This window comes from Cebidichthys violaceus, unplaced genomic scaffold, assembly GCF_023349555.1.
Source record: "Cebidichthys violaceus isolate CVI_PGR_0920_01 unplaced genomic scaffold, fCebVio1.0.p SCAF_552, whole genome shotgun sequence".
Taxonomy (NCBI): domain Eukaryota; kingdom Metazoa; phylum Chordata; class Actinopteri; order Perciformes; family Stichaeidae; genus Cebidichthys; species Cebidichthys violaceus.
This window is the reverse complement of record NW_027176764.1, coordinates 1-27,324: the sequence shown is the minus strand read 5'-3', so window position 1 is coordinate 27,324 and position 27,324 is coordinate 1. Positions and strand designations below refer to the sequence as shown.

Below are 27,324 nucleotides of genomic sequence, written 5' to 3'. Positions count from 1 at the left end.
AAGAAGAAGAACTGAGGATCCAGACAGAGAGACAGACATGGTGAGAAAAGAAGATTTTAACAAAAAAAAAAAAAAATGGGGAGAAATGAAAGAACAAATGTGTGTATTCTACATTCTTGAACCTTCCAGTGTGTGTCTTCAGTGGGGGGTATTTTCAGCTCTTTGGCATCGGGGTCCTGGAGTCGGAGGGTGGGAGGCGGAGTCGGACCCGCAGACAAAACGTCCGTTGTACCGGTGTGTTAACTCCACGAAAAAAGGGCCACTAATGTCGGCTAAGCATGACTGGCAGGAGGGGGTGACCTCCCAGCACACACACACACACACACACACACACACACACACACACACACACACACAACTCCCCCTCTCCAAAGCTGAAGGCAAACTGAATGCTGACTTCCTCTGAAGTGGAGACTTCTGGGATGTGGCCTTGTGGTGGATGCAGTCTGGAGTACAAAACAGGGTACAAAAGACTTTGGCAGATGATGACCCCCCCCCCCCCCCCGACAAAAATAAAGGTTAACCCTCCTTCAAACCAATCGGATCTCATTCCACAGCAGCTGAACTGGTTTCTGACAAATAACTACAGCAGCACAACCGGGTTCACGTCAGCGGATCCTGCATGCTACGGTTTCACGAGTCTGTTCTGACGTTTTCACACATTTAAACCGGCGTAAAGCGGTCACTCTTTCTAGCGTTTCGGTTCAAAGTGCGATTCATTTCTGATGCTTTTTTTTTTGGACGTTAGTCAGTTTTGTTTGGTTGAGCGAAAGACCCCCAAATCAAATCAGGTAAAAGTGTCTTTTTGTTGTTGTTGTTGTGAGCGGCCTGTGCTTGTGGGCCACAGCGCTACAAGAGGAACCAACCGACCAAGAGGACATTACAATCAGAACCACTACGTGTCCTCGGTGTCCCCAGCTGTAAGGGTGTAGGCGTCCGTTTGGGGGTGTAACCGAGTCTTTCAAACCAGCCTCTTTTTTGTCTCATGCTTGGGCTGTTATCCACCTTGAGCTTTTGAATTATTATTATTATTATATAATTTCCCAATCTAGGAATAATAAAGTACATCTATTTATCTATCTGTGATACAATGTAGAGGGACAATGTTACTCATTTGAGCCTTTTGTGCGTCCAGTTTTCAGGTTACTGTGCTAATTATTGTCTTTTTTTTTTACAATAGCTTAACTAGTTTTATAGAACTGGATTCTCACTGTTCACAAGAGAATCAGCTTTTGACTAAAAAGTGGAGAACTTCATAGATTCTGTACAACTCTCCAACTCAATACTAAGATCTAAATGACTGCAGTGGCAAACTGTCTCAATGCAAACAATGAAAACACAATAAACTGGATGCAAAGACATAATCAACCGAGGACATAAGGGAACAAGGGAGGACCCGCTTCAAAAACTTGAGCACGCTGCCATCTACAGTTCAGACGGTAAATGCAGCAGATCTACACGATTTATTTAAACTACACATTTAGTGAACTAAGAGAGCCCAGAGGCTCTGTGGTTTTTTTAGGCGCTCACCGATGTTCTTGGAGTAAACGGGCACCAGCACATTGACCAGCCGCTCTGCTGCCAGCAGGCCCACACACAGCAGCACGAGTCCCTGCAGCGCCGGAGTGCCTTTGGGCCAGACGTAGGGCAGCAGCAGTCGCACCTTCCTCCCAAAGCCTCGCCACGCAGACGATAAGGGAGAGGAGGAGGAGGAGGAGGAGGAGGAGCAGGGAGGGGAGGAGTGTTGGATCTGGACGGAGAGAGAGGAAGTCAGAGTCTCACTATGAGATGCATGTGTTATGAGGTTTTTAAATGTGTATTATAATTCACATTGATTTACATGTATTTTTTTACATAAATCCCTCATCTATCAAGTGGTTACGGGCTCAATACTGCCCCCCTGTGGCCAGAGAGCAGGAAACAGCCTCTGACACCGAAGCCCTCCAAATTAAAAGGCCAAAATATCTTATTTGTTGCTGCTCTCAAGGACGACACATCGAAGGGTTTCCTGATCTGACGCCCTGATAGAGAGCAGTGAAACATCGTGTCTGTATCTTACAAACCGATTCCTTTCATGTCACAAAGAGGCTTTTTTTTGTGCATTTCAAAAAGTGAATCAAAGTGTGTGTAATAAAATGAACTCACCTCAACATTTACGAGTCCTCTCGCTCCTCTTCCTCTCGCTCCTCCTCTTCCTCTCTTCACGTCTGCCATCTGATCAGTAAGGTTTTCCCCTCAGCAGCAGAAACACTAGAACCACTTACATCCCAGTTACAGGGTTACCTGCAGATATTTCATTAACGGGAGCTGTACTAGTGCCTGAGAGCTTAAACCTGCTGTGATGTGTGACACACACACACACACACACACACACACACACACACACACACACACACACACACACACACACACACACACACACACACACACACACACACACACACACACACACATTTCTGTTGTGTTTTGAGCTTTCAGTTTAAAGTAGCTGTGGTCAGCATTTTGTTTTGAGCAGGGCAGTGTGTGAGAGAGAGAGAGAGAGAGAGAGAGAGAGAGAGAGAGAGAGAGAGAGAGAGAGAGGGAGAGACAGAGACAGATACAGAGACAGAGAGAGACAGAGAGAGAGAGAGAGAGAGAGACTAAAAACTATGATGAACACAAGGTGGTGAGAAAACTGAAAAACTAAAGGTTCAATATAAAATTAAAATGTAAAACACTATTTCTATATTTTAGGCTACGAGGTCAAATGTATTGACAAACAATTACGTCTATCTTGCAAATCTGTATTTTAAATCTGTATTTTGATTTCATATAAATGTCCTGAAGTTTTAGAGTTCTGTATGGTATTAAATATCATAATTCAAAGGTTCTCTCCACATAAGCTCTGCCTCATGTCTCACCAGCTTTATCTTGGCGGGCACTAGAAATCATTTTTATATATTCAAGGTTTATTATAATCTACTACACCGTTTCTCTTCACACCTCTTTAAACCAGAGGTGACAGTATTCAGCTGGTCCGTGGTGTGACTCACATGGTAGTTTGAAGACGCTGAATCAATAAATAAGTCATAACTTCAACCAGTGAAGAATTATGATGCCGGTGCTTCCGCCCACGTGTAGCGTTGACATTTCTACAACGTTACGGCACCACCCAGTGGAGAGACACACACACACACACACACAGAGAGAGAGAGAGAGACAAGCTACAAACAAGCAGGTTCTTTATTAGCAAAGAGTAACAAACCAGCAGGTTGTATGGAGTAAGAACAGGCAGCCTATACAGACGTGTGCTGCTGTCACACAGCAACAGGAAGCCATCAGCATAACGTCTCTCTGTGGACGAAGCTCAGCATGAACACGCATCGGGACACAGCACAAGGATTAGCATTCAACAGGGTGGTGGGGGGGGGGGGGGGGGGGGGGGGGGGGGGGGGGGGGGGGGAGCCGCCACGGTGCAACGCGGCTCACCAAGCCATGGCAGATGCATTGTGGGAAAGCGTGTGATTAGAGGGTTTAGTGACAGCAGGGACGGCTCTCCACGTCACTTTGTTGCGTTAAAGAGCCAAGCTGACTTGTTGACGGGAGAGTTCATGTCAGACCGGCAACAGATCAGCTCTGCTCTTCAGAGAGTTAAACCTCTGCTGCTGTTCAGGCTCAAACCCGGGTTTAGAGAACTGAAGCCAACTGGAGGGTGAAGCTGTACTGGCTTCTTTACATACTGTACACTTCTACTGCATACAGTCTTAATCCAGATTGGGCAGAGTGGAATTTTTCAGAAGTCGCGGGATGAAAACGGTCGTCTTTACGGGAAACGATTCATTTAAATGAGACAGAAATACAGACCTCAGTCAAGCTGAAACACTCCGGTGTTTTGTTGAAATATGAAGTATTTAGTACCTCATTAATACCCTGAGTGCTAGGCTGAAATACTAGAATGCAGAGAACAGATTTCCCTTCAGTTGAAATGTAAATGAAAAGAGTGCCTGAAGGACTCCAGGAGAAACCAGCAGAGGACGGACCCCGTCGCCCGTTTAGAGACCCTACAACTGAAACTGAATGTTTTGCCTTTTTGGGCCTCATTGACGTACATCTGCTCGCTTCAGGAAGTCAGAATCACCTTCAATTGTTATAAAACGGGGCGATGAACACAGAGGTAAGATTTGCTCCGTTGCATCGCTCCCTTTGAGAAGCGGAAATTTCCAACGTCCGGAACCAAAAGTCCCCGCTGAGACGATGAAACGGAGACGATCAAAGACAAAAGTCGCTTCTACAGAACTGTGGCTTGCCTACATTTGCACCATTCTGCATGAAAATAAAGGCTTACTATCGCAGTACACTAAATGCTCGCGGGGGGAGGGGGGGAGGTGGGGGATGCAAAATGGTCAGAAAGGGGGGCATTGTGAAAGCGAAAGCATTTGGTGAAAGCAGAGGACAGCACTTGTGATGGCAGAACACATTCTACATGTTGGTTTTTTTTGTACATTCATCAGTAGAAACAAGACAGTAAACAGACTCTTCTGTCTAAACCCAAGACCGACTCAGCAGCCACATGGACTTCTTCTTTTTCTTTCTTTTTTTTTTACAAGATAAATGAACCCAAACACTATGGTTGGTTACTTGACACAGTGGCTGGTAGACAAATGTACAAACGGAAAACAAAGTATCAGGGACTCCAAATGTGACCCCAAACGTCACAGGTTTGTTTTTAATCAAGAGACAGATTTCTGACCCGTCCCTGGTGAATTTACATGCAGGTTTTCCCTGATTATTCTACTTTTTTTGTAAACTACCTAAGCCTCTTGGTTTTTTTTTTTGTTGTAAACAGTGAAACGAACAAATTGTAGGGTTCCAGTCTCCATGTCTTCTCTGTGTTCCTAGTCCTTTGTTTGCTCTACGCGGTTATTTTTTTCCCCCACCTTCCATATGTAGCGATGCTTCCAGCTACAACCGGCCATATTAACCCACTTCACTGCGGTTCACGGCGGCACGCTTCCGTTTAAAATCGGTCGGTTTTCGCGACACTGTTCACAACGTAAACTCGGCCGCCGCCTCACGGTCCAGCAGCTGTTCACGTGGCTTCACTTCACTTCACTCATCGACTCTACTTGAGCGAAGGCCCGGCTGCTCCGGGGCAACGCTGCAAAAATTTTCACTCCCAACATCAGTCCTGCAATAAATAAACATGTAATAAATTAAAAAAAAAAGGTACATCGTAGCAATGCTCAACGCCGTTGCATCCAGTCTTTCGGAGAAGCTTCCCAATGTCGGTGGTTTTAAATCGCAGCCGCAGTTGCAGGAAGAGTCAAATATCCTTTTTGAATCCAGTTTTTTTTGTTCGTTTTTTTTGTAGAGAGGATTTCGACAAGCAAGAAGAATGTAGAAGATTTCCCTCCTCAGGAAACCACCACACATTCAACACCAGTATGACTAGAAACATCCAGAATAAGAGTGAACAAACCTGCTTGTTTCACCTACATTTCATTCATGACGTTTTCTACAAGATTTCTGACGGCTTTGCTGAAAAGTAGTAATAATACTCAGCGACAGTCCGAGTCAAAGCCTTCTTCAGCAAGACATTGACCCAGGAGAAGAACAGCAACTAAGCCGACATTTACCAACTCCTCTGATGTTAGTTAGGACTCTTTAAAAGGAACTACGAATGCGTTTGTTACCTTAGAATGAACCTTTCATATCCGCATTAAAAGGAGCGGCTCCTCTTCACTGAGTCCGCCATCTTTCTACGGTAGCCCAGAACGGACAAAACTAAACTTCGGCGGCGGCCACAGCAGTTCTCCTGGTTTCAGTTGAATGCAATCTGCGACCTCACCTCTAGACGCCTCCGCATCCTACACACTGCAGCTTCAATCCTCCGCGAGAGAGAGCTTCTCGTGACCCCGAATCAGATCAAAAGACGTCGTTAGCGGTTACCATGTTTGCTTCTGACCGACCCTATGGGGGTCACAGGTCAAATTATCACCGTCAAAATCTCTCAGAAGCTTTTTTTTAACATGTTCACATATGTTGTGCTGAAGCGCGTTAGCAGAGCATGGGTCGTAAAATTACTTCTCCGCCGGACTCGGTGCTGCCCCAGTGCCCCTGAGCAACAGGCCTACTAAAATGACCTCCTCAACACAACGGTCTCTTGCCTCCAATATATCATCTGTCCCCTGGAAAAATAAACATTACAAATATAAACTAACATGTCTGACGTTAAGCCTGCTCACAGTGTGTTTTCTAAATGCTCATTTCCTCAACTTTGAGGTCATTTCTTTGGGTTCTGTTGGGGCGTTCTAGGGCTGTTTACGGAACCCGCTTCACAATGTAATGGTTGTTACCGGGTGAACAGAGATCAAACGAATGCGTTAGTCAGCAATTAAATATCGTACAACCAATCAATTTCAACAATTACTTCTGCTTTTAAGTCTCTAAGTGGTCCTTTATCAAGAAGGAAATCTCTCACAGGAAGGATTCAGGCAACGCATCTCCCCCCCCCCCCACTCACACATTAATAAATACTAAAGGTCGTTAAATGCTTCACATATATGGTCGTGTCGCTGTGGGTGCCCTGGTGGTCACAGATGGATTGTTATTGACGCTCAGAGCTCCTCTCCGTCACAGCGTGTTGCCCAAGCTGCTGCTCACCAGCCCTTTGATGTTAGTGACGGGCCGAACGTCGTGCAGCTGTCTCCTCCGGTCAATAAATGTGGCGAGTCGCGTCGTGTCCAGGGGCGTCTTGGAGTACTCCCCGCCGTGCGCACCCCCGCGGCCCACCCACGGGTGCTGCAGACAGGACGTGGCGCTCGGCCTCTTCCTGGGATCCTGCTGCAGCACCGAGGACACGAAATCCCTCGCCGCCTGGCTCACGTCGTGGAAGTATTCGTCCGGGAAGCAGAAGTCCAGGCGGCAGATGTTGACGCAGGTTTCCTCCGGCGACTCGTCCAGGAACGGGGACACGCCGCTGAGCGTCACGTAGGTCAGCACGCCGACGCTCCACACGTCCGTCGCGACGGAGACCGGCGTGCCGCGGATGAGCTCGGGTGCAGCGAACTCCGGGTTCCCGAGGAGGAGGTGGACGTACCGGCGCTGGGCAGACAGCTGGACGGCGTCGCCGAGGTCGATGAGCTTGATGCCCGGGGTGGGAGAGTGGAGGTCCACCATGATGTTCTCAGGCTGCAGGAGAGAGAAACAGGTTCACAATCAGATGATTCATTAAAAAATGACAAAAAAGTTACAAATTGCATTCCCGAAATTTCTCACACACACACACACACACACACACACACACACACACACACACACACACACACACACACACACGCGGTTCTCACCTTCAGATCCAGGTGTGCCACTCTGCAGGTATGAAGGTGCTGCAGGGCCTCTAGTGTCTCTCTGATGAAGAAGGCCACCTTCTCCTCCATCAGCTCATCGTGGGCGACGAGGTAATCGAGCAAACGACCGTCCTCCAGCCTGACACACACACACACACACACACACACACACACACACACACACACACACACACACACACACACACACACACACACACGCGCGCGCACACGCGCACACACACACACACACACACACATCACGTAACATTTAGATACATCATAGATATTGTCATCTTCTCAGCCAGCCATCTTTATTAAAATATCTGTCTATCATAGTGGCGGCCATAATGTAAGCGGTACAAAAGCTACAAAAGAGTTCCTGTAATCCAGTCAGACTTACTGCTCCAGGATCAGCATCAGGGAGGTGGGAGACTCGTACGTGTCCAACAGCGCCACCAGCTGGTGGTGCTGTACGTGTTGGAGGACGTCCGCCTCGTGAGCCACCTGCTCCTTCTTCTGCATCTTCTTACTCACAAACTTAACGGCAACCTGAACACAATACGTATTCAGTTGGTTGCCATGTGAAACCTCACTGCTAGATGTCACTACACACCGTACCTTTACATTATCTCAAAGCATCTGGAAATGAACACTGATATTCTGGTAATAAAATATACTTTACTGCAATTTATAAAACTAAATTCTATGTGCGTCTGGAAAACCCCAAAATAGACCAAACCAGTCTAAATTCCCACCTATGATATATCAAAATCATATTTAATTGTAGTCTAAAAGAAATAGAATTACTATAACTTTATTTAAACTGAAAAACAAAAACGTCGCTGAAAAGAAGAACACAGAAATTGACTTGCCGTAACTCAAAACACCTAAACACGTACCTGAACAGGGACAAGCGATACACACGACTAAGTCATTCTGTCAGGGGTGCCCTACCTCTTTCTTTGTAGACTTGTTGAGACATTTTCTCACCACCGAAAATCGTCCCCTGGTGACACAAACAAAGACAAGAGAGACATAAATACACGCATAAAAACCAATCAACACCTGAGCTGAAAGTCAAGTTTGGGTTGTAAACAAAAACATTCTGAAACTCAGCAGTTGGCCACTGGGTACCTTCCAATCTCACAGATCTCAGAGAAGGTCGACTCAAAGTTGTCTTTCCACTGGATCCCGGTTCCATCGTACCCAGAGTCTGGAGACAGAGAAAGACCCGATGATGAACGCTGTCAATCATCAACACTACATGAGCTTTCCTCTTGTGCCGCCCTCTCTACAACATCACCATGTCATTTCTTCTGTCCCACACTTTCCTGTATGTTGTAATAAACATTTCTAGGGGTTAGCGGGGATTTTGACTATTGGTTTGATAAACTGTGGATATGGCTTTACTGTAAGCTGCTTTGATCTATAAATAGTGTGTATTATCAAGACCGTTTAGACAGTGTAGTGTGGCAATACATTCAAAATAAACATTGGCTGTATAAATAGAAATAGTTTGACATTTTGAGTGACATGAGAAGATCAATCTCTTTGCATTAAGTACAGAGCTGGAATCAGGAAACCGTTAGCCTAGCTTAGCACAAAGACTACAAAACCACAGGGAAATGGCTAGCCTGGCTCTGCTAAACTAAAAACGTAATCCTCCCTGAAGTCAAACATTTAGTTTTTATATTTCTGTTCAAAGAAAATACCTCTTATAAATAAACATTAGATGTGTTGGTTGATTATTTTCACTTTGGAGAGGGCAAGACGGCCTTTTTCCAGCCTTTATGCTAAGCTAAGCTAAGCTAACCATGTCCTTAATACACAGACATCAGGTTAATATCCATCATTCACTCTTGTAAAAAAAAAGGCAACTAAAGAATAAAACAATTTTGAGCTATTCATTTGAAGATGTTCTCTGAGGGGAAATCAGCTTTTTTACTCACTTTATGGAATTGTGTGCGTTTGTTTTCATGGCTTGTGGGGACATAAATCATTTTACACAGTCACATTGTGGGGACTCTCCTTCCTTAAGGGGACATATTGCACATCATTACATTTTAGGGTCAAGACTTGGTTTAAAGTTATGATTAGGCTGGTAGAAGTTATGGTTAGGGTGAGTCTCCAGGAAATGAATGTTAGTCAATGTAATGATCCCATAAGCCATGAAAACACGACTGTGTGTGTGTGTGTGTGTGTGTGTGTGTGTGTGTGTGTGTGTGTGTGTGTGTGTGTGTGTGTGTGTGTGTGTGTGTGTAGACTTACTGCTGCTGGGCAGCGTGATCATGTTTGAGGGCTCGGTCGGCGGGCCGACCCCCCAGCGGTTGGAGGCTCGCACTCTGAACTGATAGTGACCTCCGGGGATCAGAGCGTCGATCTGAACACACTCCTCTCTGCTGCTGGCCACCTGCTGCCATAGCAACGAGTCTGAGGGCGAGAGAGGAGACACGGTTTAAACGCGTAATCTGTAATTTTCTGCAGCCAAGAGTTCAAGACAGGCATCAATGACGCCGATGCGTGCAGTAAGGGGATCCGACATGTTACCTTGATTCAAATTAAATGTACATATTATACCTTTAATCTCTTTGCATATAAAAAAATAAATTCCACCTGGTCCCACACACACACACACACCTTCCTGCCTGTACTCCACAGTGTAGCTGCTGACGGCACAGTGAGCGGATGAAGCCGGGGGCGGCCAGTGAATCATCACCGCCGTGCTGCTGGCCTCCTGGGCCACCGGCCTCCCAGGGGCTGCTGGGATACCTGCAGGAGATGAGGAAAAAAAACACACACACAATAATCAGCAAACCACTGGTTTTGACTGAAACTCTTTCTGAAATTAAAGTTTTTTTTAAACTATTCCAGAAAACTAAAATCTTCTCTCGTGCTGACTAAAGTTACCGTTTGATAAAGGTGAAATGCTCCTTTTAAATCATGACCGTTACCTTGCACTTTAATGGAGGCGGATGAGGAGGCGGAGCCGTGGTCGTTAACGGCCACGCAGGTGTAGATGCCGGTGTCCTGAGGCATCAGGTTACAGATCTTCAACAAGATGTCGCCTGTATCCCTGGAGAGGAGGAGGAGGAGGAGGAAGAAGAAGGGGTTGAAGAAGAGGGAGGAGTAGGAATTTGAAGGAGAAATGGGAGAAAACGACAAATAGTAGATGGAATAGTAGAAGAAGATGATGGGATGAAATCGGGGAAGCGGGACGGACAGAAAAGTTAAGTGTAGGAATTAGAGCGACTACAGAACGAAGGAGACTTCACACACATGCGCTTGCCGTTACCTGATGTCGATGGTGAAGCGGTTGTTGCTGGTCACTGGGTTCTGGTCGGGGCCCTTCAGGGTGACGGAGGGTTTGGGTCGTCCACAGACTTTACAGCAGAGGACCACGGTCTCCCCGAAGGCACACACCACGTCTGACAGAGCGACGAGGAACTCTGGAGCCACTGCACGCAGGGAAACACGCCACTAAATACTCCCAATTTATAGTTTTAAAGAAATGTACTTTACGCATAAATCATGGAATATACTGTATATATCTCTCTGGCTTCATTCATGTTCAGAACAACATCTCAAGCCGGCATGCAGCCGACCCGTTTTTAAGTTTCGTGGCATGCTGTAATTCCTGAAAATTGATATCGCAAGTACGCTCTGCAGCTGGTGAGGCGTGTGCAGGAGCCTTGAGAGGTCAGGACAATTAGTTTGTTGTTGTAATACTCATATCATCCACAAGAGAGTGAGGTGCAAGAGTACCTTATATTCTAAACAGGACTCAAATCATTCATGTTTTCTTCCAGGTGGGTTTAAACACAAGGTACATATATTGTGTTTTAGCACATTTAGGGGTAATGGTTCACTTCAGCCTCTTGTGGACAAAGAAAGTATTACAAGATCAAAGAAATCTTTCATCTATCACAAAGAAACTAACAAAAACGGCATTGTCTGAATCTAACCCTTGTGTATTTGATGATAGTCTGATGACCTCATGTGTCTCTTACCTTCCTGGATGAAATTTGGGTTGAGAAGCTGGAAAACAGATGAGGTCAAAGTTTAAATGTTTAGCTGAGGTTTCGTTTAACATAATACCTATAAAATCTGTAACTGCATTATTTATGTTTGAAACATAATACTGTAGTCGTGTCTTTTCTGTCGACACCAAGATTTTAAATCTGTCCACTTGTTTTAGATGTTTTCCAAGGAAAAATAATCTCTAACTCCATGCAAGTCCTTTAGATAAATAACAGTGTGTGCGTACCTCCATGCCTGTTTTTGGGTCGAGGTCATCGTCACAGTCCGACTCATCTGAAGTGTGAACGTCCTGGTGGAGAACGAAGGAGGAAGGAGGAGGTCGAGAGGAAAGTAGAAAAAAAAAAAATGGGAAAGATGTGGAATTTAAAGGGGGTAGGGAATAAGGGACGAGTAAAAGGAAGCAAGGAAGAGAGAAGAAATGGTGTAAAAGGAAGAGAAGAACAAAGGGGATAATCGGAGAGGAAATAATGAGGGAAAATGGGGTGAATTGAGATTGGAGAAAATGCCAAAGGAATAGAGGGAGAGAAATTGGAGAAAAGGGAAGTGAGGAGGATGAAGAGAATGTTAGGAGTATGTATGCGTGTCACTCTGTGGCTTAAGAGAGGAAATCTATTTTAAATTTGGTTTAAATATCCTGGAAGGTAACCCCTAGATCCGAAAGAACGTCTCTGTTCTGCACAGAACCCGGTTCGTTTGGCTGATACTCACCTGAGAGACTCTTTGTTTTTTTTGTTCTTATAGCCTTTCATCACCACTTACTCTTCCTCTTTGTTTTCATTTCCTTCTGAGGAAGATCGACATACAGGCCACACTTTACTGAAGAGCAACCAACCACTGCTGCTGCTGCTGCTTTGTGTTGAAGCGCTTTAAACTGCAACGCACTAATGGCCACTAGACGCTCGCTCCAAGACAACTAAAGAGGAAAACAAAGTCATTGAAGCTTTTCCTAAATTAGTTGGATGGTGGTTTCTGGGCGTTTGATTGGCCGACAGGCGTCTCAGCTATGCTTGCTTGCTTGCTCATCTAACCCTCCACCAAAATTATATTTTTTTGGATTCAATAAATTACAAAAATGGCAGCAAGAAGCCTTAAAAAAAAAATCTATTGTTGCACCAGATTCTATCTACAATATAACATACAGTCTAGGATCTAAATGTCTGTATTGCACTCAGCAGGATCCATTGTCTCATTCATTGCATTTATTTTGCAGATGCTAAAACCAGAGATGTCTGCAAGCTGCATATGTAAATCTGACCGGTCGCCATTATCTGAGCTCGTCTCATTGACATTCACAGTTATTGAAATGTTTGTTATATATTCAAAACAGGGGATGTAGAAAGGAAACGCATACAGGAAATGGTTGTGCATTTAGCGTCTTAACCGTTTTAACTTTGAAACAGCAACTATCATATAAGCTTACATCATGAGACCTGTCACTGTCATAAACACACACAACACTCCAGAGCTCCACCATGTTAGTCCACTATACAGAAAACACTGGTTAGCACAGCAAACAATTAACTAATCAAATGTGAGTTAACAATTCAGTGGATTCTATCCATGCACAAGGAGGGATAAATAAATCACAACTCAAAAACACAAAAAGAAATCACTTTATTTTCCAAATCAGTGCATTTGAGGGTTTTTGGGTAAAACAAAATGATTAAAATAAAACTTGCAGTGTTCTTGTTTAATGGTTCTCAACCGTCTAATCTTTTCAAATGTCACTTTCATTTCCATGTTTCAGTTTTTGCTTTTACCGTGTTTAAAACTGTCCCCACTAATCTTTGAGCTTATAGGGTTTGTTCACACCAGTATTTATAACTTCTGCACTGGAATCAACTCACTGCAGTGGCTTTGTTGAGTTTCGTATAGCCTCATTGTTTTGAGAACATTAAAGCAAAACTTTGCTCCGCCAAGTCCCGCCCAACTAATGCAGACTGGGCAATCACAGCGCAGTTAGTGACAGTGTGGGCTCCACGGTAACACCGACAGCTTGATGGAGAAGCACTGGGGGGGCGGGGCTTAGAGAAGGGCCAATTGCTACTGCACCCATCTCGATTGTGCCGATCGTCAAGGTTGTACTGGCAAGCTTGATAGTTCTCGCCAGTTAGCAAGCGGACTAGCTTGGCAGGCTACTGTGTACGTTAACCGTGAGGTAGCGTGTTACCAGTTAGCTTGCTAACTAGCCCTAAAAATTGTCACCAAGTCACCAAACTTCTAGGACCAAACGTATTTTGTTGTGCCATTTTTTTGGTCTCACCAGGAAATTAAGCCATAGTACACAAAACAAAAGAAATAGATAAATATAAATAAATAGATATATTGGATACAAACGTGGCTAATTGATTTAAAAGTTGCACCTAAACCTTAATTTGTGCTTTTGCCCATTACCTGATCCATACATACAAAATGTACTGAACCCAGCAGCGCAGTACACAACAGTTTGAATTCATGTCAGCTGCAGGTTGAGAACCACCGCCGGATTCAAATAAAGACACAGGAACTACTGTGTTTGCGCGCACACGCACGCACACACACACACACACACACACACACACACACACACACACACACACACACACACACACACACACACACACACACACACATGGGTTAAGAAGAAAAATTAAAAACCAAGTAGGGGCAGGTGAGGGGGGTTTCGGCACACACATATGACATCACCAGCGTGCGCCGTCGGCCTGCTTTACTCACTTTGCCCTTCGGCCTGGTGGCTGGGGAGGCGAGGGGGGGAGGGGGCGTGCTTTCTTTGGGCTTACGGAGGAGGCCGTTCTCCGGACCCCTGACCCCCAACGAGGAGACGTCCTTGGCTTCGGCGCGCTTCCGGGCACGCAGTGTGTTCCATGACAGAGACTTCCTGTTCGGTACAGGAACGAGAAACATCAACCAGCCAATCAGAGAGAAGCTCAGCGGTGTCCAGTTAAGTCTGGCTGCAGAGGCAACATGGCCGCCCGGGCTTCCTCAGGACCCTCTGTAGCTATCACGTGGCTGAGAGGAATGCTACATGGTGTTATGTCATGTTTTGTGAGTTTAATACCTCTTAGGCATTCATTTCTATTCTGCCCTACTTCGTATTTTCATTGTATTTATACACACAAAGTCATTTTCAGCTACTATCTCTAATCTTAACAGGTCAGTCTGGGTGCACAGTAACACCCATTACTTCAGTTTTTTATATTACGTTTCTATCTATTTTTTATTAGCATTAGCATGCTAACATTTGCATGGAAAGCATGGGGGGAAAAAAACGTTGGCATGCTGCTATTTAAGCAGCCCTACAGGTATTATCTCACCAAGATGGTAGCCTAGCATGCTAGCAAACATAACTTTAATAGGCTGCTCAATTCAACGTTCTTTGTTAAAGGCTACATCACAATAAATACAACCAAGCTCTACTAACTAGCTAGCCTTTCTGCCACCTAAACGTTAAACGTTTTTATAATTACAGTGGAAACCGCTGATTGTAATCAAAAAGCTTGAGACAGCTTTTTAATAAAGAGATACTACTTAATTAAAAAATAACTTGCTGCTAGAGTTTTTTGAATTAATGGTTCATTGTATAATATTTCCGGCACCCTCTGGCCTCCATAGATCCCTCTGTTGCTATTGTCATGTTTGTCAGTGTGTCTGTACAGTCTAAATGTGTGTGTGTGTGTGTGTGTGTGTGTGTGTGTGTGTGTGTGTGTGTGTGTGTGTGTGTGTGTGTGTGTGTGTGTGTGTGTGTGTGTGTGTGTGTTGTAGCAGAGGGTCCTGACGGGGTTGCTGTAGCCCGAAGCTGCAGCCAGACTCTTCTGGTCCATTAAGATACAGGAGAGGAAGGACAGAGGGACAGAAGGACACTGGTCAGTCTTTATTGAGACGGAAATAAAGTTAGATTGGAGGAGAGAGCAACAGTGAGACGAGAGAGAGAGAGAGAGAGAGAGAGAGAGAGAGAGAGACGGTAACGTAATGTACCTTCATCCAACACACAAAACAGAGACAACACGTGTTCTTCAAGAATCACACCTGCAGTTCAACACACTTGTGTCTCACTTATGATAATTCAATGTTAAAAAAAAAAATGTAAATAAATGTTCCTTTGTTTTGAAAAACTGACATTTTCCTTTAATTTCTCACCTTCTCAAAACCTTTTGAATTTATATTTCAAGTTCGTACCTTCTGTGGAGTGTCAAACCGTTGTTAGTAAAAACTGAAACAAACAAGGTTAAAAGAAATGTCACTACAATAACAACGAATACAAAAAGCTGAAATTAAACATACAGGGAAAAGGTGCAGACAGTAATTGTTGCTCTAGTGCTTCAGTGCTGTTACACTTAAAATGGTCATAAAGTCTCAATAAATAATTTCTTAAATAATAATTCATCTATTCACTCTCAGTCTAAGTTCCTGAAGAGGATCCTCGATAGAGATAACATAACCTTGAATAAAATATAATAGACGATTTTATGTTTGCGTCATCTTCCTTCAAAGCAAACACCTTTTGTCCCCTCACTCCTAAAGCTCTCTCTTTCGTCTTAAAGGGCCAGTGTGTAGGAATAGGTCGTGTCTAGCGGTGCGGTTGCAAATTGCCACCAACTGAAAGCTCCTTCCTTTCCGAGGGTTCTGGCGGTGCCACGGTTTCCGCACTCTGGGGCTCACGTTGCCGCAGATTCACAAGCGTGTCAGAGAACTACGGTGGCCCTCAGGTAACATAAAAGTGCAAAAAGGCTCTCTCTAAAGCCAGTGTTTGGTATGTCCGTTCTGGGCTACCGTAGCAACATGGCGGCACAAGATGGTGGACTACGTGAAGAGGCCCTACTTCCTATTTAGATATGAAGTGATTACACACTAATGAAAAAATTATATTCCAGTTTTTTTTTGCAAATAGGTCCCCCCAAAAATGCTACACACTGGCCCTTTAAATAGAGAAGCTCCATCTAATAGTATGACAGTGCACACAGAAGCAGGCAGACCGCTCAGTTTAACGTTTGCTGTTGTAGTTTATTTACAAATTTTAAAAACTACAATCATCTTCAGCCTACCGCAGAACAAAACAACTTCACCTTCACGTTGCTTTGCTAACTCATGCTCAAGTCCAAAAGGTTTATTTTACATATTTAAAATACATTTAAAATCATTAGTATTAGACTACCAACAGTACAATGCTGACCGTTGCCATTAAACGCAACATATTGCACAGCCTGACTTCATTCATATTTTTCTCATCTTAAATAGTGCAAAAGGGATTTTTTGTCTTTTTTTTTTTTTTTAAACAGGAATGTTCTAGAGCCTCGGTCGAAAAACCAAAATTAACTTTGTACAGTGAACTGCCGACATAATAAACAAAATCAACATGGAGGAGGAAACAAAATCCCACTTTGTGTGTAAAATAAAATAATAATTAACAAGGCAGAAAAAACAACAATAACAACAACAAGAGGAATAAACACAAACTTGTGTATAAATTGCCACAGACAACAAAATAAATCTTCTCCACTGCGGAGAACGGGGCGGAGTCCACCTGAATGCCCCAGGTGAGTTTTTTTTTGTTGTTTTTTTTTCAAAAAAACAGTAAAAAGAAAAGAAAAAAAATATACCAAAAAAAAAAAAAAAGAAAGAAAAAGCAGAGTGTTAGGAACTGAAATAAGAGTCCGGTTTTAGCTCCACATGAGTGTCAATGGTTTTCTCTGATACCCAGAGTCAGCTACAAGTTACAAGATTTTCTATCCAGTCTATTTCTGTGGAATAAATCCTCAGTACTCGATTACATGGAAAGGTATCAGTGTGTGTGTGTGTGTGTGTGTGTGTGTGTGTGTGTGTGTGTGTGTGTGTGTGTGTGTGTATATGTGTGTGTGTGTGTGTGTGTTTAAGTTCGGTTGCAAACCTGAAATCCTTTTTTTTCGCGTAGTTGCCACAGAACCGTCAAGAGACGATGGCTGAGAAATGAAACAGCTCGACGCACCGTAAGAGACCAGTTCTGTACATTTTACCTCCGAGGAGCAACAAGACGAAGTCAGGAGTTAAAAGAAAAAAAAGAAAGTCTCCTGTGAGATCCAAAGTTCGTTTTTTTAAAGCGAGGGGTAGGAGGGGAGTATGTGAGGGAGGGAGGAGTTAGGAACTGGTTCTAAAAAAAAAATAAAAAAAAAAAATGAGTAGACAAGTGTTTGTCACTTCAAATCTCTCCTCCAATCCGAGTGCTTGGTTTGAAGCCCAACCAGAAGTGCGTCTGTCTGCAGGTAAAGAAGTGCTGGGTGGGTGGGGTGGGGGGGGGGGACTTACTTGATGTTGTTGGCATCGGCCACCGCCGCCGAGAAGGAGGAAGTGGAAGAAGAGTCTTTTATGGGCTTTGAGAGCGGGCCCAGGATGTGTCCCGGCACCCAGCCCTCTGCGGCCGGCGACTGGCTGTTGGCCGGCCGGTAAACGAGGTACATGTTCTGCTGATTGGTGGCCAGGATTTGGACCGTCTCGCCCTGACTGACGCAGATCTCGTTCTCTTTGAGCGCCGAGTAGTCCTGAGAGACCAACATGGTGGAGGAGACGCCGTTGCAGCCGCCGTCAAAGCCCTGAGGAGAAGAGGAAAGGATGGCGAAGAAAGAGGAGACAGAGGGGAGAAGACGAGAGGAGGAAGAAAAAAAAAAAACAACATACAAAAAGGGAGAGAGCAGGAAGAGACCGAATAAAAGAAATGACGGACGGAAAGAGGATGAGGACAATTGAGGACAAGGTTAAGGTGAGTCTATGTGGGTTGGATGACAGTCCTGCTGGCTGTGACGCCATTACAGCCGACCCAAACCTGAGGAGGAGCAGCGGGAGGTCAGAGCCGAGGAGGAGGAGGAGGAGGAAAAACAAGATTATCAGCAAAAGTAGTCTTAAACTTTCTTTTCTCTCTAGTGTCCACCAGGGGGCGACTCCTCTGCTTGTATAGAAGTCTAGTCTAAAATGACTCTACTTCTCTCTTGATTTATTCCCTCAGTAAACATTGTAAACATGAGTTTATGGTCTCAATCTCTAGTTTACAGTCTTCTTCAATACAGCATGATGTTCATTTAGTACATTATGCTCCATTTAGAGTCAAACAGACCATAAAGCAGGGGATGATTTAGGGGCGGGGCTACACGGTGATTGACAGGTTGCTATCAGAGCCGTATACAGCGTCTCTACGTCACTTCAGTCCAAAATATGGTAACGTCCGTTCATTGGTTGCAAAAAGCCAAGACGGCAACGACCGTAAACCAAGATGGCGACGGCCAAAACGCCAAACTCGAGGCTTCAAAAACGGCAGTCCACAAACCGATGAGTGACGTCACAACCCAAAACATCTTGATCGCCCCCTGGTGGCCGGCTGCAGTACAGGTCGACACTGTAAAAGGTTGTCAGACTATACAGCCTCAAAGAATGTAGTCTGTTCTAGTTTTTAAACTACTAAAATGATTAAAAGTCTTGTTCTCAGGAACATTTCTCCCTTGAAGAGGGTCAAGGTGCTTGGATGTCGAGCTCGGCAGGCTGTACAGCATGTTTTCATTCAAAGTAGGCCAGAAAGAGAACAGCTTGGTATGTGTGTGTGTGTGTGTGTGTGTGTGTGTGTGTGTGTGTGTGTATATATATAAACCCACACAGTGTGCTGCTACACCTGCAGTAGCCCAGATTGTAACCTTGTCTTTTAGGGAACAAGGTAGCTGAGCAGAGAGAATGAAGGCAGAATGTGTGCTTCATGCCCTAGTTGACCATCTGTCTGCTGCAGTCTGTTGTTAACGGCTCGGTCTAAAACAACAAAAGCGGAAAATGAAAAGGAGCCAAAAACTAGACCCTGGGATTTCAGCCTTTTCTGAAACTCCTGATAATCATGAAACATCATCCAGACTGAAAATCACAAATATACTAAGATCAAATGCAACGCCGACGAAGCCAGTTCCCCCCCCCCTCCATCCAACACGCGTCGGTCCAGGCCGATGTAATGTTCAGAAATTTCTCAAACAGAGAGGAAAAAGGCCATAGTGGAGAAGAAGGCCACTGAGGAGAAGAAGCAGCAGCCCCCCTTCGCACTCTTTGTTTCATCAGCAAGCAGGGCAGGAGTCAGCAGGTCCAGGTCAAAATCAAAAGTATTTAATATTGTTAACAGAAGCCAAAACAATCACAAACCAAATTACACTACCGATAGTAAAATATTTCAAGAAATATGAGACCCCGTTCATACCACAGGACAGATAGATGTATCTGCCCCGTGGTATGAAGGAAGTCTGATTCTCTCAGGGGACAAACAGCTCCTTTGCCCCCCCAGAGTTGCATTCCTCAACCTATCGATCAGCTCCACGATTGGCTGAAGTCCAATGAGCTCCTCCTTGGATCCTGACCCATTGTCCTGGGCAGACACCTCTGTGAACTACCCTCTTCCCCCGCAGATTGACACCTCCTGGCATTCCTCAAACCCCCAACACAGACTCAATATACATTCAATGACCACACTCCTTGGTTTAACACTTCCCAAGTAACCACACTGTGACACATAATATCCAGCACTAGGAATGCTTTAAAACTTAAAAGTCCTCACACCGATCACGGGAACTCACCCTGGACTCGGAACACGTCGACCCGCCGTTGGAGGTAGACACCCTCATCTGGGTCCTGCCTCGCTCCGCCTCCTTGTCGCCGAGCCCGACCGCCGAGGATGGGCGGCTGTGAGACGTCACGGAGGGCCGGTTCCCCGGGGACGAGGAGTTTCTGGTCAGCGAGGAGCTGCTGCCTGCGCCGCCCTTCTCCTTCTGGTACTCGATGGGAGACTGGAGAGCTGCAATCACACACACACACACACACACACACACACACACACACACACACACACACACACAGATGGAACAATTGTAATCCTCTCATTTCAGGTTTACCGACTCCAGATGTTTCATTGTTTTTCCTCCTCTGGACTCCTTAATTGTGAGCCGAGAGGAACATCACCAATTTTTACACGTGTTTAGAAGATGCTTCAGAGGAGAATTTTGTATGTATGTGTGTATGTGTGTGTGTGTGTGTGTGTGTGTGTGTGTGTGTGTGTGTGTGTGTGTGTGTGTGTGTGTTTTCTCACCAGAGAGGAAGCTGCTCTGAGCATCCAGGACGTCCTGGATGTGTCGGACCCAGACCTGCTTGATGTCGACGTTGGCGGCCTGCAGGGTGAAGCGCTCCGACGAGCCGCGGCACGACAAGACGAACTTACAGGGGTCGCTGTCCGCGCTCTCCTCCAGACCCAGGTAGGATACCTGTGGGGGGGGGGGGGGGGGGGGAGCTCAAAGCTCAGCTTACACAAATCAAACTCAACTAGTTCATGTCTTTTGTTTTTTTAACAGTTCGGATGTTTAATTAGTCTTCAAAGATTTATTTTCAGCATCAGCTCATATACGGCTTCATAACCACAGTTATGTGACCCGTTAAAAATGAGCATTCTTAACGTTCCCCCCCCCCCCCCCCCCCCCCCTCCCAGAATAAGAAGCCCATCCTCTGCCGTACCTTGATGCTCTTCTTGAACTGGTATCCGGGCGTGGACGACCCTTTCCTCAGCAGCTCGCTGAAGATGACGATCTGCTCAAAGAGGAAGACCCGTCGTTCCTTGGAGCGCGACAGGACGCCGGTGTCCTGCTCCGTCACAAAGAAGGTCTCCTGCTGCAGCAGTTTGCCCTGACAGGTCAGTTTACCCTGCGGAGATAATGGACCGTTCAACGCAGTTAATCCAATGAACAGGTGGAGGGTGGACGAGGCCCGAGTGCAAACCTGCTATTAAATCGGCAGAACAGGAAGCGAGCGTACCTCGTATCCCTGCAGCCGACCCAAGTTCATCATGTCGTTGCACAGTTTAGGGACCTGAGACATCAAGTCCACGGCTTTCTGTAGGAGCCAGAGAGAGTGATTTAAGTCATGTGTTCTCATTTCAGGAGTGTGTGTCCCCTCTCTGAGGTTGGACAACAATTGGGAGCATTAACAGACCACCAACATCAACATGCAAACAGGGCTGTAGATGTCATTTTACCTCTATTTGTTCGCAGTCGATGCCTGCCTTGGAGCTGTACTTCAGGAAGTCCTGAGGAGGAGAAACATGGCGGCTACTTTAACACTCTGTGAATTCAGCTCACTACAGTTTCAACACATCACTGACGCCCTGAACGTCACACAGGACGGGACAGATGAGAGGTCCTCTTTCATTTAAAAACAGGTTCTGTGGGAGAGGACACCTAACACACAATAGCCTTTCACTAGATAATATTTACAGAGTAGCTTCTAGAGGAGCCTACTAATAACCAGCACGGTTAGATCAGCTTGAAATTCACTCAAATCAATGATCAGCGTCCTCATTTTGGAGAGGTGGACTCTAAATCTTTATTTTAAATTATCTGAGCCATAACTGCACTATGAAGTTACAATATGAACCCTGTCCACCTCCCACAAGTATATACTTATGTACAGGAATAATCCTATCTTCTCATTTATTGATAAGTATTGTATATTGACAGGAATTGTATACTTTTTTGCACATTATCTTTGTCCGTCTTTTCTGCTGAAACGGTACAATTCACTGCTGGGATTATTAAAGAACTATTTTGCTCCTTAAATTAAATGATTACAAATAAAAAAAAAAGACTATTGTGCTGATGATACCTTCAGCAACAGCTGGTATTTGGTGATTCTCTGGATTGGTTTGATGAGGAAGTCACTGATGGTCAACCTGGACTGGGTGTCCTGCTGGATCTCCTGGAAGACAAAAACACCAACAGTTTTTATACGGTTTAATTTGTGTCTCTCTTCGTATATTTGGTCAGTTAAATATCAAATTCACCAGCTAAAAATAACAACTTTAATGCAATAAAACAGCTACAGGAACAATATGAGTTGGGAGTCATTTCAATTTCGAACTTTTGTTGTTTTGCCAAAAACAGAACACAACTGATATCACAGGAACATAAAGAGCCAAAATATCACTTACATCAAAATAGGTGTCATATTCTGCTACAATGAACTCTGACTTCGGCTTATTCTGACAATAAACCACATACATGTGGAGTCTTCTCTCCTGTAACACAAACAGACACCCGGGTCAAATACATCGCAATGGCACGAAGTCATTCCTCATCACCGCGCGGCGCTCCCACTCACATGTTTGATGAAGAGCTCGGCGAGGTGTTCGTGTTCTTCCAGACATTTCTCCAGCTCTCCGACGAAGAAGCTGACAGAGGACAGAAGAGGGACGTTACAAACAGGACAAACCGACCCCCCCCCCCCTCTTTGGGTCTCTCTGGACACCGACGTTGAACTCACTCTTTGTGCCAGTCGTAGATCTGGTGGATGTTCCCGAAGACGATTTTGTCCTTTCCCTCCATGTCGTCAGGGACGCCCCTCTCCTTGATCTTTTTCATGAAGCACTGCAGGGTCAAAGAGGGTCAGCATGTTGAGGATGCTCTGCTCAGCTAGTGACGACAACTTGACATACTTCACATCTAGCTGGGACTGTTACATTGTGTTATTATTGGCCTTTTTCATATCAAAATGACATTCAGAGGTTCTGTGCCAATCGTTAACTTACCCTTAAATGACCCGCTGATAAGTCCCGCCCCCTGCTACTACACTGTCAAGCTGCCAGAGCAACCATGGAGCCCACACTGTCACTAACTACGCTCACTGCATAAATCTAGTCTAGCTACTCAATGCTCTGCTAATGTTAGCTCCACAGGGTTTTTTTACGTAGAAACGTAACATTTTAGAAACGTGCATCTCCTTCTAACCTCTCTGAGTATCACCATTACAAAAGGGTCAACCATGACGAGCTCAAAATCCACAAAAGCAGCCTGAAAAAACGAGAACATCTGAAACGATTGCATGAGCATCTATGGAGCAGAGCTGGATAGCTGTCGGACTCAGGTCGGAGCTGAACGGCGCTACGCTACGATTGGCCAGACTGCGTTTGAAGGGCGGGGGACTTGAAGAGTCAATTACAGGAGATGCTGAGATAAACGGTGAGAAAGACAACCGCAAGATGATCTGGCACAGGTGCGTGTCTCACCTCCACCACGATGCCCAGGTCTTTGACGTAGTCCTTCTCGGTCTGAATCAGCTCGTTGAGGACAAACCTGTGCAGAACAAACGGTGAAATCAGCTGAGGAAACGTCATCACGGTCAACAAGGACTTGTTCCCTGAAGGTCGTGGAATTAAAATAAATAGTACGCCCTTAGAAATGAGGATGCTAACCAGAGCCACATGGGGTTCTTTGACTTGTCCCCATAGGTAGAACTATTTATAAAGGTTTCATCTGCAACCCTTTCAGAGAGTTCTACCTAGAATCCAGCGTAAAGGATTGACCATCTGTGATCCAGAACCCCCTATGAGAGGTTCTACAGAGAACCCTTCTTTGATGTAATGCTATTCTGCCCAAAACCCTCTCTGGATGTTCTATCAGGAACATGTCCACCTTACCCTTTTATATTCCAAGGGTTTCATCTAGAACCCACCTTGCAAGATCTACCGAGAAACCTTTTTGTATTCAAGTGTTTCATCTAAAACCCACCCCGGGGTGGTTCTACCAAGAACCCTTTTTATATTCCAAGGGTTTCATCTAGAAGCCAACCTGGTTTCCTCATAATGATCCTAAAGGGTTGGACCGATGTGGTGCAGCGTAACACACAACAATCTTGGTTCACAACCGCATAATCATGCTTTCAACAATCCTTGAGGAACTCCTTTCAAAAAGGGTTCTTCATGGAACCCTTTGTCTTACAAAGAACCCTTTAAAAAAAAAAACCCTCCGTTCCAAAAAGGGTTCTTCAGAAGCAAATGGTTCTGGGTAGAACCTAGTCCCTTCTGTAGAATAAGTACTTCTTGAAATAGAACAGCAGTGAAACTAATGGCGGCGGCAGCCAGTAGTGACGATGCTCTACAGCACTCACATCCGTCCTCTCATTGCTTTGGCTCGCTGCTCCAGTTCAGGGTTCCGCGGCTGGACGGGAGTGGTCTGCTCTGGGGGAGAGAGAGGGGAGAAGCCGGGGTACGCTCCTGGTTCCAGAGTCTGAAGAGAGGAGGTCAGTGTTTAGAGGTGGATTCAATCTTCTTTTTTTTCCCCGAAAGCACAGAAACGACCCTCTATCAAGACTCAGAGGGCTCTACAATAAGAACAACATTCAACACAACTCAATCTTTAAGACGCCCAGTAAGCAATAACTCCTGGTAAAAACCAACATCAGAATTATGGGATCATTTCATGACAGCAGAGGGCAGCAGGAGCCGGGTCTCTAGCGGCTATAAGGAACAACCTGTGTTGATTTAAGAAAAACAAACTACAACTCCTGCTTTTCCTAATTACAACACATTGACATCGACACACTCTACTGTACATGCATGGGCTGGCACTACACACATTCACTATTGTGTTTAATGTGGTAAAATAAACACACAAAAAGGTCCATACGTGATGTTTCAGGTTCATAGAGATGGCAGGTTGTGACGACAACCGGCGCTCGTTATAAAGAAATTGTGTGTATGACCAACGCATGCACACAATCACTCACACACACACACACACACACACACACACACACACACTCACCATCTTGGTTTTAACCAGTTTTTCTATGGCGCTAACCAGCTCTGCAGCGCTGGGCACCTCAGAGGACGACTGCAGAGACGTTAGCAAGGACGAAGACTGAGAGAGGAGGAAGAGGAGGAGGAGGAAGAGGAGGATCAAAAGCAAACGGCGTGTTAGAAAGATTGAAGGAGAGAAGGCCGGAGGTGGAAGAGAGAAAGAGGAGTTAAGAGAGAAGAGCAGGTGGACACACTGCAGGATTTATACCCGATGAGAAGCTAAATTAACTCCAAATCACACAAAATTTAAGTTAATCAGTGAGCGTATCAAAGCAACAGCTGCAGGAGGTTTGCCAGATGTTAGCGGGTTGACGAAGACGTTTAAAGCAGACGTCATCAAGTCATTGGTCCGTCATTATGAGCCTCCCCCCCCGTCCGCCCCGCCTCACCTTGTCGTCCTGAGCCGAGGGGTCCTTGATGATCTCCATGGGGGGCGGCAGAGGGGTGTGGGCGTCCTCGTCCTGCTCCTCCTCCCCGCCGCTCTGCATCCCGGGGGGGGGCTTAGAGAGCAGGATCCCGTCATTGCTGCGGACTCTCTGGAGGGTCACACACACACACACACACACACACACACAGTCCAGAGTCAGTTCATCACGAGCGGGATAAGTGATCGACAGAGACCTTATTGGACGAACTCGCCTGATTCAACACACTTGAACAAGCTAGCAACTATTCTGAATATACCATTAACATAAACAGAGTCTACAATACGTCCACAGCAGTGCATTACTGTCCCTTTAAGAGGCAGAACCTCAAGCTGCATCTGCTGATTCTGAACCACGAAGGGATATTGTGTGAAGAGGAGCTCTTTCATGAGTAAGTGACGTCGTCTCCCTTCCCTGCAGCGCACAAAACGAAAAGCAGCTTCGAGTGTGAATCGATCTGTTGAACACTTTCCTTCTTCTTCTGTCTTCTTAGACACGTGTCTTTAACGGTGATTAAACTGCGTTTACGTCACTTTTGTCGGCCAAAGAGTGTTTTTTTAGGAACTAAGAAAAAAAAACAAAACAGCAGAGCTTGCAATGAACTGCCAAGTTCTGTATTTTGTATTTTTACGGGTTTCAAAATGGTTTCATGGAACATGAATAAAAATGCATATTGCAGAGGGGTTTGGCTTTGACGACAGCGACATGAATCATAAAAAGAAGTCCAGAAGTTTTGAGTTGTCAGTAATCAGCGAGTAATTTGTTTGATCATAGGTGTGTGTGTGTGTGTGTGTGTGTGTGTGTGTGTGTGTGTGTGTGTGTGTGTGTGTGTGTGTGTGTGTGTGTGCGCGCGCGTCAGAGAGAGAGAAAGCTCCGACACACAGGGGAGACAAACTTCAGAGCTTTACAGTCCGTTACGTAAATGTAATAAATCTCTACACACCTCCTGGTGAGGAGGAGCCGATGTGTATATTACCTTTTAACCACAGAGGCTTTGTATATAGGAACAGATAACCAACCATAAAACACGTACGGTAATGCATATCTCTCTGCATGGCAACAGGCCCAATTAACGCCGTTTTGATCATTTAGATTTGGTGTATTCACACACTTGATCCTATATTTAACATATTTATTGAGTGAGACATGCTAGGTGTTTCATGTCTGATAATATTTGACCATACAGGCCTGTTTTCCTGCGTTGCCTACAAACACTAACGATGCAGACAGATCAGAAATGCAATGACCTAGATTTAGTTGCGGTCTGGTATTATTTATATTATTATTATTATTATTATTATTATCAAAAGACCTGTCGACATATCAAAGGAAAACTAAAAGTAAGGAAAAATAGGATTTACAACCAATCAGCAAATTTAAGGAATGCTGTCATTTTAGAATTGAAGAGCTTCACCTCATCTGGATTTGAGCAAAAAGCCTGAAAGTGTCTCCTGAAAGGCGTCTGACTCAGAAATGCAAGTTAGCAGAATCCTGAACCACAGCGGTGGTTGAAACAGGCTCTGCTTGAATCTCACTGCTCACCTCATCGATGATGTCGTCCTGCTGGTTAAGGTCAGGCTGTTCCAGGTCGATGCTCTTCCTTCTTTCCTCTCTTCCTGTTCCCGGTCCTGTCGATCAAGCAGTTCATTACATCAAAAAAGAAAAATATATATATATTTTAACAAGGATGCACTCTGGCATTATTGGATTTGAGGATTCAAGAAGTCAAGGGAGCTTTGAACAGCCTGAAGCGAGGTTGAATTTGGCAAGACGTATGTCTCTTTTCTGATATTGCTAGAATGGCATTAGAAGAAGCGCACTGGTAGTTTTGTCACATTAACCACAATATAGGTCAAAGGTGTGTTATTATCACACGGCGACGCAGCAGAATCTTGCATATGGAAACTTTCGTACGTTACGTTTT

General features: G+C 45.0%; 1 protein-coding gene across 2 annotated transcripts; it reads right to left on the bottom strand.

Annotated features, from left to right (window-relative positions):
- Window positions 1-3,226: 3,226 nt before the first annotated feature.
- Window positions 3,227-27,239, bottom strand: LOC137888590 (kalirin-like). Of its 2 annotated transcripts, XM_068732001.1 has the most exons (27): window positions 26,943-27,239; window positions 25,365-25,511; window positions 24,941-25,036; window positions 24,285-24,403; window positions 23,404-23,470; window positions 22,662-22,765; window positions 22,500-22,569; window positions 22,330-22,416; window positions 22,005-22,097; window positions 21,379-21,429; window positions 21,159-21,236; window positions 20,862-21,047; window positions 20,443-20,614; window positions 19,934-20,151; window positions 17,646-17,929; window positions 14,082-14,244; window positions 11,593-11,655; window positions 11,336-11,363; window positions 10,621-10,783; window positions 10,280-10,401; window positions 9,966-10,097; window positions 9,597-9,758; window positions 8,463-8,541; window positions 8,283-8,334; window positions 7,729-7,877; window positions 7,329-7,467; window positions 3,227-7,170 (listed from the first exon to the last, which is right to left on the bottom strand). In XM_068732001.1, the coding sequence occupies exons 2-27, from the start codon at window positions 25,461-25,463 to the stop codon at window positions 6,613-6,615; spliced, it is 3,534 nt and encodes a 1,177-aa protein (XP_068588102.1). In that variant the 5' UTR covers window positions 25,464-25,511; window positions 26,943-27,239; the 3' UTR covers window positions 3,227-6,612. The 2 variants fall into 2 exon arrangements, with proteins under 2 accessions (XP_068588102.1, XP_068588103.1); XM_068732002.1 differs by lacking the exons at window positions 3,227-7,170; window positions 7,329-7,467; window positions 7,729-7,877 and having other exon boundaries at window positions 7,886-8,334; window positions 26,943-27,235.
- Between the last annotated feature and the right edge of the window lie 85 nt (window positions 27,240-27,324).

Bases quoted from the DNA above. Each gene is read 5' to 3' on its own strand.
- LOC137888590 (XM_068732001.1), bottom strand. From the start codon at position 25,463: ATGCAGAGCGGCGGGGAGGAGGAGCAGGACGAGGACGCCCACACCCCT. The intron at 20,615-20,861 runs GTACGGCAGAGG...CCCCCCCCACAG, and splicing joins AGTTCAAGAAGAGCATCAAG to GTATCCTACCTGGGTCTGGA. The intron at 11,656-14,081 runs GTGAGTAAAGCA...GTTCTCCACCAG, and splicing joins CCACCAGGCCGAAGGGCAAA to GACGTTCACACTTCAGATGA.